Genomic DNA, 16,238 nt, shown 5'->3' with positions numbered 1-16,238 from the left:
GAAATTATTCCCGGACGGCCGTATTCAGAACACGAAAATACTCTAACGTATTTGCCTGAGGAAAACTGAAGTGGAAATTATTCCCGCGAGCTTGTTGATCCGATTCATGCGTTTGCTCTTAGATACGTTAGCTCCGGAAATTTCATTTATTTAGTATTTCACATGACATACGCAAAGGAAGGAGAGATTTTGTAAGAGATTATATACTTTATAAAAGATGTAATATTGTATTACTTTACTTAATTTTATGGTGTAATATTATTGTACTCGTTCGTATATTACTTTAGAAGAAAGTCGTTTCACGTTTTCTTAATGGAATTGTTCTTTTTAAACAAATTGAGAGTTAAAAGAGTTAATTTAATATTCTTTTTTCCGTCCAAGCCGGAAGAGCCATTTTCGGAGAGCCATTCGAAGTGGTAGATCGTGATAATGGCGATGCAGGACGATTTTCAGGTAATGTACATCATCCTTATTTGTGACGGTGGCTTTTTGTCAATTAATCTGGAGTTATCAGGAGCTGTGGCAGGGCTTTACCCCGTGCTACCATGGGTGGAGGCATAAAGGGGTGGAGTGTTGGTCATTTGTATAACGCCAGTAGAGTGGGTATGTATACGGGCGTTATCGCTCTAGAAGAGGGATGGAGGGAGAGGTAGTGATGGAACCAAACTAATATTTACTCCCGATTCTCGAGCAAACCAAACGAAGATGTTCATATAAACTGCGTCAATATTAACTTCCGACTTGTAAATCTCATTGGTATGCTCTCGTACTATTTGATACGTTTGTGCGCATGCTTATGTTTAAAATGGCGATCCTACTCAGAATATAATGGAACACGTAAAAACTATTGCGTTTCTCAGTTTGGTTTAATTAAATATTAAATATATTATGTAAAATATTTTGCAAATTTACAATTTATTTTTTGCTATATTTTCTCGATACTCATTGCAATAAATCTATTTTATTAATATAATTTTCGAACGGAAACTTTGAACACGTTAAGTGATAGTAGGTGCAGATTACCTGGGAGTGATGAGCGTAACATCATGTACGATGAAATTGAAAGAGGATACCGCGGGCTTTTGGCGTTGTTTATGCGAAACGGTCAGCTCAACGAGTTACGATGTCAGCGGGTTGTTCTGGGCAGATTCGTTTGATAATTCGATAGCCATCCGCATTTCAAGCCCCTCGCAATCCTCCCCGCGTTCGCCGTGGATTTACCCTCGCGCCGCACGCAGGTTCATCCAATTAAATTTATCAGATTGCACGCGAGCGAGGGTCGAAAGGGGACGATACTCGATGATTGGCAGGCGTTTGTCTTTTTGGGGTTACGAGAGAACCGTATTTTTTCTCAATTGAGATATTGCAGCGGCACGAAGTGGACAATATAGTGATGGAACGAAATGAAGAATTTAAATTTGCAGAATTTGTTAATTTACTTTAAAGCAAGATCTTTTTCATGGATCACTACGTGCAAAAATAATATCCTATTCCAAATTTTGTACAGTGTTTGGTAAACTGATAAATATATGATGAATATTCATGAAGGTACTTAAAAATATTAACATAATGAGTTGAGACAAAATGATCGAGGTAATTAAAATTCAAATAAACAATAAGAAGAGTAAGGATAAAGGTAAAGAGTAAGGATAAAAGTTAAATCTCTAAAAAGAACAGAAATAAAATATGTGTTTACGTCACTCAGTTTTCTTCTTTGTATTAATGGACTCACAGTCAGCCAGTTTCTATTACGAACTTTCCTTTCGGATCAATCCCTGTCACCCGCCAATGAGTATCGTCGTTCGGTCTGATGATGATTGATGATGATGGAGAATATACTAACTGTTCCGAAGGTATACTGAACAGAGAACGATCCGTACAGACCGCCATTTGAATGATGCTTATTCAGGAAGTTCGAAGATTTTATGCAACACGTGTCCAGATTAGCGAATAAAAGAGTCAAAAATATCAGAAAACCAAGTGTTACGATAAAAGTAATAACTTTTCCAAGATTTTTGGATTTATATCAATTTGTAAACATTATATTAACTATGTAGATAGACAATTTCTTGATTTTGAAGCTTAAATTAAAATAAAAGCATGATTACTTTATGTGGGAATTTTTAGAAAAGAATATTTATTTAGCAAAATATTTAAAAAATGCTAAAATTTACGTGATTTAAATAAAAGATGATATATAATAATAATAAACTTTTTTCGTTATATAGTTGAACTTTTAGCACTAGATTATATTGCACTAGATTATATTGTCATTGTGTTGATTGTGAAATAATATTTGTGGTTATCCTATACAATTTGTGTGAATAATGTGCACGTCATAATCTTCCAAAATCGAAATCGTTTGAAAGTTTGATTTTCACGCGATCCCCGCTGTACGTGTCACTGTTCTACGTGACATACATATTTGAAATAAATTCGATGGGCTGCAAGAGAGGAATGTATGCGAATTGAATTTATTTCACTGCCACTCGCACACGTGAAGCAAATAATTGCGAAAACGTTAATCAGGCTTACGGAATACTTACCCTTTCTTTATAATTTATCTTTCGTGATTTATCTTGCGAATTGCATCGTAATCGGATTTTCAAATACTAATTTTGAAATTAATTCATAGAATTGTAATATATTTATTCTTTCATAAAATTAACAAATATAAATTTATATACTCAACAATATATATATATATATATATATATATATATATATATATATATATATGAAGAAAGAAAAATATGCAAAAAATATAAAATAAAGTTTATATATAAAATAACAGAGATGATTTATTTAGGGATTCCACTAATAATATACTTAGTTATATGTTTCCTATTCATGATTAAAATGTTGTTACATACCAAGAAAATTTTTTAGTTATGAAAATAGATACGAACAGATACGAATGTTAATGATAATAAATCGCATGAGTCCCTAATCCAATTTATCAAAACGTGTTTTTACAGATACCCAAACAATTTCTTTTATTACAAAATCAATTAATTCTACAGGTAAATTAATGGAAATGTGTTATCAGTTAAATATGAGTTTGTTTCCATTTTAGTATTTTTTTTTATTAACTACAATATCTCGTCGAAAATTTTGGAAATAAAATTGCTAGTGCAAACATGTGTTCTCGATAAAATACACGCGTTGTTCGCTGCACATATAATATCTTTTATCATTATAAAGACGAGCGAATATTGTCGCTAAAGTATGCTTATTCTTCATGGTACATGACGAATCGGGGGCAGAAGAAAGGAGACGGGCAGAATTCTATGGAGGTACAAACGAGCATATACAATGAAGCAAAGTGCATAGCTATGTTCCATAAGATATTCCGCCGAAATGTCGAAGAGCGTATTACGCTTAAGAAATGAGCTGAGTTTGCTCGCTTGGCGCCAGTTCGCTACTTGCTAGTTATAATGCACTTGGATTCTGGTATCTTGTAAGTAGTATATCCAGCAGTCGCGCTCACAGCAGATTCAGAGTTGCGTTCTCGCGGGAGATGTCGGCGAGCGTTGCTTTCCTGTCCAGAATTTCGCGTATAAGTTTCACGGAGGATAGAACACGTTTCATGTGCTTCTTCGCATCACGCAGCGCTAGCTATACAATGAATGAGTGATTAAGTTGCGAACGCGTTGAAAAAGTAGACATTCTTCTTTTAACCCGTAATTTAATATTTCTATACGATCTTTTGCATATTGTACATAAAAATGAGAGCAGCGTCTGTATTTTATAATTTTTTTTCTTTATAAATTTCTCTCTCTCTCTCTCTCTCTCTCTCTCTCTCTCATCATCTTTAATTGTCATTCTTCCTTTAGTAAAATGAAAAAAATGTTTGAAACATTTTATGCATTCTTCCTTTTTTATTTTTTTCTTTATCTTATTATGTGTAAGTACGTTAATATGATTATGGAATAAATAAAAGCGTAACGTAAAAAATTAGTTTATCATAATAATAGATTTTATAAAGTTATAGAGAATCGTAACGCTATCGTTGAAAGTCTTGTTCTGAAATTAGTTATTTTGTTTTCAGCGTCAGCACACGTACGCGAAACATCCAACGAAGATGTGCAGCGGCATGTAAACGATGCCAGTAATGATTTGATGGAAGATCTACCCGTTTTCGAGCCGACAGCAGCGAATGTCAGTGCATTTGTGGGACAAACTGCATATCTACCGTGCCGTGTGCGAAATTTGGGCGATAAAGTAGTAAGTCTTTTCTTCACTCATTTCGCTATCACAATATCCTCTTGCAAACGGTGGAGCTTTTCTGATTTAATTAATCATCAGTTTAATTTAATTTTCGCATGCGTATTTACCCTTGTAAAATCAAAATCTAAATTTTTAATCTGCCGAAGGTTATATAATCATAGCTATAAAGATATACAATTATGAAATTTGAATCGCAAATTTCATTTTTTGCGTTATTCAGAATATAAATCATCCCTAGACATTTAACAAAGATCGTGTGTTACGTACGTACGTACGTGTCATTATTAATTGCAAACAAGCACTGTGACTGGCCCGACTGGCAATTAATCTGAAAATTTGCCGGAGACGGCTTCGATTCAAACAGGTTGCTTCCAGCAACCCCCTTATCTGCAGAAGGGAAACCTAATGTAATTAATACAGGGACATGACAAATTGTCGCTTCCGTAATAGCGGGCCGCCAATAAATATCGCGGGCCGCGATTAGAGAGCGTTCCATACACCGTAGACGCGGGTCTGGGCGTAGGAAATGGCGTGTCTGTGACGATATATCATGACAGGAGCCGCGGGGACACAGACGTCGGTGTGTTTCCTTCAAAGGCGAAATCTCCCCGATGCGTATCTCGCGGCGTTGACTAAACGCGGCATAGATTTAACGAAGACGTATGGCTCGCCTTAGCGAGGCTTTTCTTCAACGACGGGTCTCGCCTCCCAGCATTGGCTCTCGCGCGCGTCTCAGCCAGTCTATTGTATCGTTAGTTTTCAGTGTTTCTATGTTAAATTTATGGTAAACCATTGGATCCGAGCCCATTAGACTTTCGTGGATATGAAGTGACGCGAGCAGAAGCTCTGAAGCTGAAAAACGGATGTTTTTACTTTTTTTTATATAATTCGTATAACTATAATCGAAGTAACGGGCAAACGGAAGAAATTCATAGCGGGGGAGGGGGGGGGGGAGAGGGAGGAATGCGAAGGAAAAGGGGAAAATTCCTAAAGCGTCTACGCCGAAGTACGAACACTTTATAACTTACCTATCTAAATTCTTCCTTCCGCGGAACACGCGCAAATAGAATCTTTCGAAAATTCTTGCGTCTGCTGCGAGAAAGCCGGGAACACGGTTTCGCGGTAACAAAGACGGCAAAAGGAAGATCGATGAAACGATCGAAGAGTGCATGCGAATTTGCGAACGACTCAACCGCAATTCACGTGTGGCGATGACCCGCGAGGAACGCGTAACCGACGATCGTGTCCAGTTTGTCGATCGATCATACTTTGTTCACTTCGTGAACGCCCGTTAGATTAAAAGGCGCACTTGGCGCCAACCGAGAATCATTCCTGGGAAGCGAACGTCGTACGGTTCGCTATGCATTTTTCTCCACGAACGCAATTTTTCGACACGCCCGGCCAATTTTCGCGACCCATTTTTCCGCTTTCCCGAATTTCCTCTCTCGCTTTGGACAGGTTTCTTTCTCCTCCTATACGGGCTTTATTGTTATCGAGTAAACGTATGCAACTGGTGGATGGATGCGGTTTTTGTAGCAAGGCTTCGCGCAGTTTTTTCGTCCGGCTCGAGAAAGAAACGTTCGGAATTGATGAGTGTAATTGTCTGCCGGCTGACGCTTCTACGACGTCTGATAAAATTGACATTAAAACGAATGATCTGCGCGATTTTCTCTCTTTCTCTCGTGCACACACAAAGAGGTCTGTCAATTTAAAAGATTTGCTATAGAAATGTACACTTCCATTGATATCAGTCAAAATTTCCTTATTTTATATCCTTATATTAGCTGTTTATTAGTAATTATGATATTTTTAAATATTTAGTTCCTATTTACGCTTTATGCAAATAATATACTTTTCTCTTTATATTATAATATATTTAAAATTCTTCTTTTATTAATTATTAATCAGACACATTTTTGTCATGCATGAATAAAATCATGATAAAATTTGTTTTTCAAAGCGAACTGATTAATAATAAAATATATAATTGCTACATTTTATTATTAATTATTTTATTTTTGAAGATAAATATTGCAAATTAAGATTTTCAATAAATAATTGAATATTTTATTATTCCTTTCTCGTAACGTAATAGTAAAAACCGCGTTCACTTTGGTAAAAAAAATGTTTCATTTTACTGTTGCCATCCAACCGTAAAAATTTAAATTGAAGATTGATCGTATGGTCAAACGTGGTTCAATGTGCAATATTTCGAAAACGTACTTGTATCTAACAGAGATTTTATTGGAAACGAACGAATATATAGATTTCTTTAATAGCTTTACAAAATTGCTCTACGCGCATTTTCTCGGAGCACGGCCGGATGCATTTTTAGTTCACGTTCACCAGATTTATCCAATCTTTTCCACATTTTTCTTCCTTCCACTTATCTGTTTTCTTTTTTCTCTGAGATCCACCTTTAATTAAATATCGATCTACGTGCGGCGACGGTCAGCGGTGACGCGTCGATTACGGCAAGTTTTTTCGAGTTAAGTTGGAAAATCAAATGGAGTTTAAGAAGAAAATAATTGCGAGAGATTAGTCGCATTTATTTTAGTAAAACTCAGATTGCACTTTAAAGGGACTTTAACGAAATTTGTAACGTCTCCTCATTATGATCGAATAATTATCAGTTAACATCCTCGAGAACTTATGAAACGGAGAAAAATTGATTGCTCGAACGTCATTATTTTCCGGGTCTCATTAGTTCCGTAGGCAACGAGTGTTAAAAAATGAGCATGCAGGAAAGAATGCGAGAGGAGATATATCAATTACCACTTATCGGATAATACTTTTTCTCTAATCGTTCTTTAAATTAAATCGTCGATGAATTCATCCGCAATTAAATAATTATTTCGCTCTAAAAGTCAATTATAATTAAATAATTATGTCTCAGAAATATTGCGGCATATATAATCTTTATCATTAAAAGTTTTGAATACCTCGTTATTTATTTTACTAGCTTGCAGCACTACGTAATAATGTCAGTTATAAACTTTTACTCATCAATACTATGACATTATTCCCTAGCAGTTTATTCATTGACTACAAATTTCTGCTGAATTATGCATAATTGTCTCAGTAATGTATAAAACGGAATAAAATGGAATAACTCAATATTAAACTAAATATCTATTTCTCAAAATTTTATTTTTAATTGTCAACACTTTGTTTATTATTTAATGATTTAATCATGATATTAAATTTAAAAAAAAGACAACTATATCATAAAAAAAATATATAACGATGGATACTGAAAGATTTATTATTTTAAATGCAAAATGATAAAAAGCATAAATTGATAATCTATTTTATACTTAGAATTAATATATATATATATATATATATATATATATCCTCTGTAAGGATAATGGAATTTAATTTTTATCAAAATATCATCTTTCCTTTTCCTCGGATATCGAAACAATCGAGATGCAAATGTAAGTCAAGTTAATAACGAAGGATCATGACTGTACAAAATATTGTACTTTTATTCTACAACATTTTCTGAGAATCCTGGCCCTTTACTTATTTCAGCGGAGACGAGTTATAAAAGCTACGATACGCGATTCTTCCGCGCGGGGAGAATTCAAGGAACGCCGAGATAAGATAATGCAACGTAAAGTGCTGCCCAAATGTAATAAACGTTCGCTTTGTGCCATCGTCATGCTAGGCATTACCCTATTTCCTATTATATTTCCTATTAAGAGTCAGAATAATCATTTCGAAGGATAAATCAACTTTCTTGCTATTAAAGTTCCGTTTTCCAATAATACGACTTTGAGCGAGAAAATATGCTTTTCAAATTGTGATCACAAGAAACGGATTTATTGTAATTGGAAGATTTTCTCGAATATAAAGTATAAAAATAAATCTGAACGCGCGTTTGTAACCAAATAAATTTTTATTTGTCTCAGATAATATATGTCTGACTTATTTTGCAATAATATGCAATTTTATTGTGAAATTTATCCTTTATATATTATTTATTTATTATAAAGATTTATGATAATTAATACGTCAGTTGAAACATTTGGGGAGATATCACGTAAATCGAAACTGACGATTAAATGAGGTGATTAAATAACCACAATTACGCATGAAATTTTCATCTCTCGCATTTTGTCTCGCAATTAGCATGCAATATTTGTTTGACCATGTATTGAAGATATATATGTATGTACGTTATGAATTGGATTAACTAGTTTTCTAAGCACAATATTTAAATGTATGACAGAAGAAGAAATCTTTGTGCTGCTTACAAAAGCTGATTCAGTTCAGTTATTTTTATCACCTTTATAATAAATCGAACAACGACGCAAATTTAAAAGCAAACAGGGTTCATAAAAAAATTTAAATTTTTCTGTAATAACTACTTCCATTATTCAATGACGTTTAGAATGCGTATGATCATCTTGACTTTGAGCATTCTGAGCATTTTCTGCCACTAGAAATTGTCTGAATTAATGGTTCCAATGCTAATGTTCACCATCAGCATAAAATCAAGCACGTCGGAGTCCTGGAGCATAGAATTCCCCAAAAGTGTCTCGTAACTCGTTCACCTCCTCGACAGTCCAAAACATCCGCGACATGATGGATGGCCGGAAGGGGATTCCTCGGTATTTATGCTGCTCATAAAGTTCGATGGGCTTATCTTTCGTCCGCGTTTCGTTGTTGCGTTGCTTAATATCTGCTAAATTTGCGCAAAAGATATATTGTTCAAAATTTTATCGAAGCTCTCATGTACTCATTAAACTTTGTGTTTTATATAAAACTCCGACTGTGTAATATAAATCTGGCTGTGTCATCCTCCGTCTTCCTTTTGAGGCAGATATAATCAACAAAGATTTTTCTAATTATATTATAGACGTAAACTTAAAAAAATATAAATAAAATAATAATTATTTGATCAAATTTTTGATAGTGCAATATTTCCGCTACATTCTAATATTGTTATGTTTCCATGATGCAACGCGACGTGAAATTTTCTGTAAAATCGTGATTTGTTAACCTCGCGTCCACGTCAAACGTCGCGCGGCATGATGGATCGAGGCGAAAAAACGCAGGCCCGTTCCTGCGAGATCGATTTTCCGCTAGGTGTAAGGCTCGAATCCTCGGGGCAGCATTCCCACAGCATAAATTGGACAACCGCGAATTCCGTGCATTATTCATGGGTTCTGGGATAAGGGGAATGCGATCGGTTCGAAAAACTGGGCGCGACGTGTGTATGCTGTGAATATAAGAGAAAAAGAGAAAAATGACTGGCATGCGGTGGTCATCTCATTCTATTGTGATTAAGTTACATCTTTTGAACGGTACTGCTGTCGAGGTGGATCATTTTTGACTCTCTGTATAGAGAGCAGTGTCTTTTTAAAAGACTAAGTTTTATACAGCTTTCTCTTGAAGTCTATTCGACTTCTAGATTTATAAATTAATTAAAATTGAATGAATTTTATCTATGAAATATTTATAAATTAGTGAAATTTGAATGAGTTTTATCTATGAAATTTCACAATGTAGTTTTGATAGATTTCTGTTGTCGACGTGGCATTATGATAGAGCGATGTCAGATTGAACAAATTTGCGTAGCGATCAATTAATGACAATTACTGTAAAGAGGAAATTTGTGTGAAAAGGGCAACAGTATATATTTGAATGTTATCGACCGTAATTAGCGCAAAACGTATGAATGCCATTATGCAGAAACGCAATAAATTTACATTTGCACGAGATATCGTTTATCGTTTCCCCTGAGATTATTACATATAAAATTGAAAATGTTTCGGCGCTTTCATAAAACATCGCATGCTTGAATAATTGCTCGTATTCCCTCGAAACTGTACCAACAGAGGCTGCTGTGCGAACTTGATGTATGGCTATGTTTACGCTTTATGTGCATGCCGTGAATATGAAGGTTTTTTTTATAGTACAACGACGATATTAGTCCGCGATAACATCCGCGTATTAACATAACCGGAGGCCGATGAAAATATACGATAAATCGAAAATAACGTTGATGTTACGCATGCAGTGTGCAGAAGGCTGCTGTAGCAAATCGCTGCATTCTATATCTGTTTGCAAAAGTAATATAATAATGATTGATGGTCGAACTGTCATCGCACCGACGATATGTACGCTTGGACGAATTTAATTATTGAAACAGCAAACTTCCTGCTGGATGTATTATAATTTTTATCCCATATACAAATGTTTAATATTTTTCCAAATTATTTGATACTTAAACAAAAATTCTATCTATAAATTTTATTGTAATTCTAAATAACTCCAATATTAATTTTGGATATTATCTTATCGATGACAGTTGCCAGTTAGATAGAAAAAGAAAATGGAACAATTGCGCGACAACATGTCCATTATGCTGTGCAACGTCTGAATAGCTAATTCTTAAGTACTCTTAAAAAATTCAGCGGGGATTTTAATTACGAGCAGTCTTTCAAGTGTTCAAAAGAAAGAGAGCTTTTTTCATTAAGATTACAGTGGACTGCCAGGGAGTTTTCTAAACAAATGTTCCCTTTCCCATTGTGTCGCTCTAGAGGAGGAAAGAAAAAGGAGAGAGGCGCGAGAGGGTGAAAAACGCAGAGGGGAGAAAGTGAAGCAACTGTAGGTGGGTGGCATGTGGATGGAATGTTGCCAGATATTTCAAAGGTGAGAGATCACTTTGCATTTAGAAGAAACTTTTTGCCTTCTACGTGCTGCTACATACACAAAACGCGCATGAAGTAGAGAAACGTGAGAACGGATCGAGGGGATATGTAGGAGTTTGTTTGTAAACGTAGCTACGAGTTTTCCTATTTGAAATGAGCGAAGACTTTGCTACAAAAGCATCTATAGTTTTATGCATATCTAATCAACCGCAAAATTACACAATTGAATTAGCGATTGATCACACAATTCGATAATTACATAAACAAGAGAATTGCCCTTAGTGAGCTGTTTGAAATTATCATCGAAACAGACGCTGTATTTGCAAATGGCATGGCAATCGATTGACTGTACTTCGCTTATGAGTACGTTTTTGATATTAATTTATAACGTACATGAAAATATAATTTTAATTTTAATTATTTTTGCTATTCTCAAAAAACAGTTTATTATTTCTAAAGATATAAGTTTTAGTGTTTTGGTAAAATATAATTTTATATTAAATGAAAAGAAATAATAGAGAATAATTCTTTATAAAACATGCGATAGGAATAAAATGGATTGCACAGTTTTCGCATTAAAACTAGTTCGTTTTATCTCAGATATGAACATTTAATTTAAATAACAGCTCACAGTTGGCTTATCAAATTGGAGCATTGTACTATAGATAGATTTGTTGGTTATATATATTTTACAAAGTTTTAAGCAATAATTGAACTAGCAAATATCACATAAATGTAAACAGAATTTAAATGTTAACAGAATTTACCACAAAACATATTTAAAATTTTTCACATAATTTCAGAGAGCTTTCGCTCTGTATTTTTCGAAGCATACATAAGAAGATTACTTCTAACACTAAAACTCCGCAATAACACGCGTAAATTATTATTCCCATATCTCCATTTAACGTGAAGTGCTGCATATTGCTCCCAAAGATATACAATAGCTAAGTTGGCCCTCTCGTCGCAGTTGCAAACGATAGGGAAAGCACTGCTCGCAAACTTACGCCAGTAACAACTCCCGGGTACGCCAAAGTCGACACCGAAACTGATGGAAATGCAGCGTGGAGTTCCTTTCCGTTTGCCAATGTCAGACGGCTACGTCGTCGCCGTTTACGAAACTTTTATCGCGAATGTGAAACTGTCCGGTTACTCAGAAGCGGCGCTTCCGAAAAGAAGTTCCCGCCTTTAAGAAACGATCCACGTCAGTATTATCACGATCGCGTAAGCACTAGATATATCTCGAAGATGATAAGATAGTTCATGCGAACCGGCGGAGAGTGCAATGACGACTGAGGAAGAAGGGAGAGGGTTGAAATAAAGTCAGTCAATTTTTTGAGATTGTATCGCGATCAAATATGTAATTGACGTATCTCGTTTCGTTTCTGCAGCTTTGGTCAGAATATCAGAGTTTTGATTGAAAATATTCATACGATTACATAATCATGGTGCTTATTATGGAAACAAGTCTCGAATAACCGTTCGACTTCGAAAAGCAATATTTTGATATATTCGTGATCGGAGCTTTTCATTTGGGAAATGAGCGTGCTTCAGTATTGGAGAATTTTAATGAACGATGTTATTAATATAATTGGCGGCGTCAATATCGTGATATTATCTGATGATTTTATCGTGTAATTTAATTAATAATGCTTGCATTCTAACAATAAGTTAAAGCGAAAGATAATTTAATGCAATGAAGTCTGATAAAATTGATGTGTAACGAACGTTGAAAAACAATGTTTAAAAAATAGACTATGTTATTAAATACATATATTTTTGATAAACTAAAAATTCATTATATCAGTTATATTAAAAAATTAAAATTTATTACAGATGCGTTAAAAAAATATATCGAATAACTTATCCAAGTATATTAAATTATTAATAAAAAGAATAAATTGCATTTATTTTATATGTTTTTTTATTGTAAAATGTGAATAGAAATTTTCATTGATAAAGATTTTGCTTTATAATTTAACTGATTTTAAGAATTTACATTCATTTAGCTAAAAGCTGACGAAAATTTATAGAACAGCTAATGAAAGAGAAAAAAGATCTGAAATTGATTATCCAGAATCCATGGCGCATTAAAGTGAAAAATTTACGCTTATCGATCTAATAAATACGATCTAATTGCATATCGCGCAAATATTGTTAGAAAGAAAAATGCAGCAAAAAGGACTGAAATTATAGAAGCAAAACAACAATGTTGGCAACGGGAGGAAGCGTGCCGTGAATTTTTTTTTTTGTACGGTCGTTACGCACAACAGCGTCACCGACAGACAGTCTGTTTCCTGCTGTAATTAACGTCCAAAAAACAGACGCAATGTCGGATTACGAATAAAAATATGACAACTGCGCGGTCGGCGCGCGGCATACGCGTTTTTAAAAGTCGCTTATGAAAATAACAGACGCGGGCAACAAACGCGTCACGTTTAAAATTAAAAACACCCATTGCGAGTTAGTTGGGCAGATGAATGCGTGCGATCCCTCACTTCGCGCGAAACGACATCGCGTTATACGTGCTAACAAGCCTCGAATTGTGCGGTAAGTTTGTGCTATCACACCCAGAGATTTAGTGAATCCACTCAACTACGTTTGTAGAATTTGCAAGTAACTGCAATTTATGTTTTATCTTAATTTATATTGTACATGTGAATTCTTTTATTTATTTTTATAATTACAAATGACATTTCACACCTACATCATTTTATTAAACTCGATTAAAAAACGATTTTGATTACGTAATTATTTATTATGATATATAATGTGTATTTATTAAAACGATACATTTTATATATATATATATATGTTTTAGTTATTTCTATCGCAATAAATTTGATAAAGTGTACCCTTCACATTTGTGTGCTAACAACATAGCAATTTATTTTGTTAGAGTGACAATATTTTTTCAGTTTCCATATTTCTTTTAATAAAATTGTCATGTGTATCCTCGAATTCTGTCAGCATATATATTGAGTTTGTCCGCCAAGTGATATGTGACGCCTGGGGATAATTAAATTTATCTCATTTAAACGTATTTGCAGCGCGATTTCGATGGATGCGATTTTACAATTTTCCATATTTTAACATACTCGTACGCCTATCGTTTTGGCGATTGGATTTAAATCAGCATCGACGCTAACGTGAAAATTAATTAATTAGGTCGAAAGCTTCGTTCTGTTATTACTGATACGAAGCACTGTTACATAAATATGCACTAAAACTCTATTGATATTGCTTGAAAGTTTGCATCCAACGTAAAATGGAATGTGACGGAATATTAATTAAGGTAACCGAATATTAGCTTCCACACAATTCAATCATGTTGATGCATATTTGCATTTTTAAAATGCACCGTAATTTTATTTTTATAACATTTATAGATAGAAATATTTAACAATGTTACTTGTTATTTGTCATCAAGTATTTAATATAAGAATAATAAATAATAAAGATTTTAAATATCGTGTTACATAATGGTAGAGATATATAAATAATAGAGATACACAAATTCAGTAAATTAAAATGTAAATGAACTATTTCATTATTTGTATATGATAAAAAATGAAGTAGAACACAAATTTTTGTTATTGAAATATTTTTTATTCAAAATCGTCTATGTCAATATATGTTAAATATATAAAGGTAATACAATCTTTTTTAGAGCTATCAATTCTGAGAAAATCGATCAAGATAATCGCGTGATTTTTACGATACTATCGTAGTAGTTTCAACAGCCTATCAAAACTTATCGATTCGTATAGATAGATATCTATAGATATATTCATGTATGCTGTATAAAAGTCGGCGTGAATGAGGCATTTCGCGCTTTTTCTTTTTTAACCGGCTCGAGAAAGCTCTTTTCAGAGTGGAAAATTGTCGAACGAGTCTGCTTTTTTCGATGGTGTTCAATGGGACGAAGACTGATTCTAGCGTGGCTCAATGAGAGACAAAGAGAAAGAAGTGTAGAAAGAACGTTGGAAGGGGCGTGAGAAGCAGAGGAAAAGTAAAATAATGTAGAAAAATGGGGAATAATATGAGAGAGGGAATTGGACACGACGTACGTTTTCTCTCTCTTTCTCCTTCTCTCTCTTTCGCTGGTTTGCATTTTATCTGCGGACATTGTCGGAGAGTCAATTTGCATAAACGCAGGGACAAGTATGTTCTCTTTCTCATACGTTTTATTTTCCGTGACGATTAATATTCAGGGTGTTCTCTTTATTTGATTCAATGTAATCTTTCATTACGAAATATTCTTTCTAATTGTGTCCGCGGCAGAAATTTAATAGTAATTAACTTACCGCTGCATGTAAAGTATAACGCTTTCTCATTCATTATTGCTATTTCGGTTTTTTTTCATGAGTATATATTTATCATCGATTTTTCGAAGCGTTTTTGAAGATCCATGAATATATTTATGTATTTCTGAAACATGATATAAAATATATATATACAAATATATATATATATATATATATATACAAATACATGAGAAAGCTTGCGATATCAATTAACGTGGCTTAAGGAAACGTAGCTTTCGATCTTATGCGTCCGCACCATCTGCTCCCTATCTCGCTCTAGTCTGTCACGTTTCCGTAGAAGAAGATGTCGATAAAATCATTCGCCATAGCTCGGTACCGGCGTCGAGAGGTCATCTAATTGTTTTCTTCCGGAAGTTCCACCGGAGATGTCTCTCGTCGTGACAAACGACGCCTTTACCCTCCTCGCCCGCACGCCTCGCCGTTTTCTCTCGTCGCTCGCAAAAAGCGCTTACGGATCACGAGCGGAGAAAATGACGCGCGGTTCCTCCGACGAGGCGTCCGCCCGAACGACGACGTTCTCTCGCGAGCATAGAGAGGCATCACAACTTCCGTGGAATTGATTTAATTCCAGTCAACGTCATGACATTTAATTGACGTCCCTAGGAATTTCGCTTCTACACATAGGAGCACTATAAAGTAGCGATCTTATAGAGAGACAATCCAGGATGAAAATCAAAATTGATGATACAGTAAACACATATTTATTATTTTTAATATTTAAAAATAAAAATTTAAACTAAAATATTCAATTGTATGGATTAGATATATATATATATATATATATATATATGAAGAATGAAGTTGTCTTGTTTTTAAGATAAAATAATGAATACAGGAAATAAGTGCGATAAAAGTGTACAAAATGGAAAATGTTTTTTAAAGAACAGACAAAAAATAGTTTTATAAAAAGGATGAGAGGATTTTTTCGTTTTTGAACTATCTACGTTAATCGTGGCCATCGTAGAGATCTGGAATAGTAGCCGGATTGACAAGGGCTTAATTAAGAAGTCGGGCA

The 16,238-nt window shown here is 34.3% G+C and overlaps 2 protein-coding genes across 11 annotated transcripts in view; one reads left to right on the top strand and one right to left on the bottom strand.

Annotated features, from left to right (window-relative positions):
- Positions 1-16,238, top strand: part of LOC105424892 (zwei Ig domain protein zig-8) — a 95,814-nt gene that overhangs the window by 25,693 nt on the left and 53,883 nt on the right. For 7 of the 8 annotated variants that reach the window (XM_089082917.1, XM_089082918.1, XM_089082913.1 and 4 more), the window contains one exon: positions 4,052-4,227. In XM_089082917.1, coding sequence (XP_088939043.1) covers positions 4,052-4,227 — 176 coding nt within the window. Of the gene's footprint in view, positions 1-2,864; positions 3,461-4,051; positions 4,228-16,238 lie in introns of those variants that run through there. The other variant, XM_089082919.1, reaches the window with a different exon arrangement.
- Positions 1-16,238, bottom strand: part of LOC105427947 (DNA helicase MCM9) — a 105,335-nt gene that overhangs the window by 46,880 nt on the left and 42,217 nt on the right. The gene's annotated exons all lie outside the window — the stretch shown is intronic.

The sequence above is a fragment of the Pogonomyrmex barbatus genome, unplaced genomic scaffold (assembly GCF_055798465.1).
Source record: "Pogonomyrmex barbatus isolate J1 unplaced genomic scaffold, ASM5579846v1 scaffold6, whole genome shotgun sequence".
In the NCBI taxonomy this organism is placed as follows: domain Eukaryota; kingdom Metazoa; phylum Arthropoda; class Insecta; order Hymenoptera; family Formicidae; genus Pogonomyrmex; species Pogonomyrmex barbatus.
Note: the sequence above shows the minus strand (reverse complement) of the source record. Positions and strands in the feature narration are given on the sequence as shown.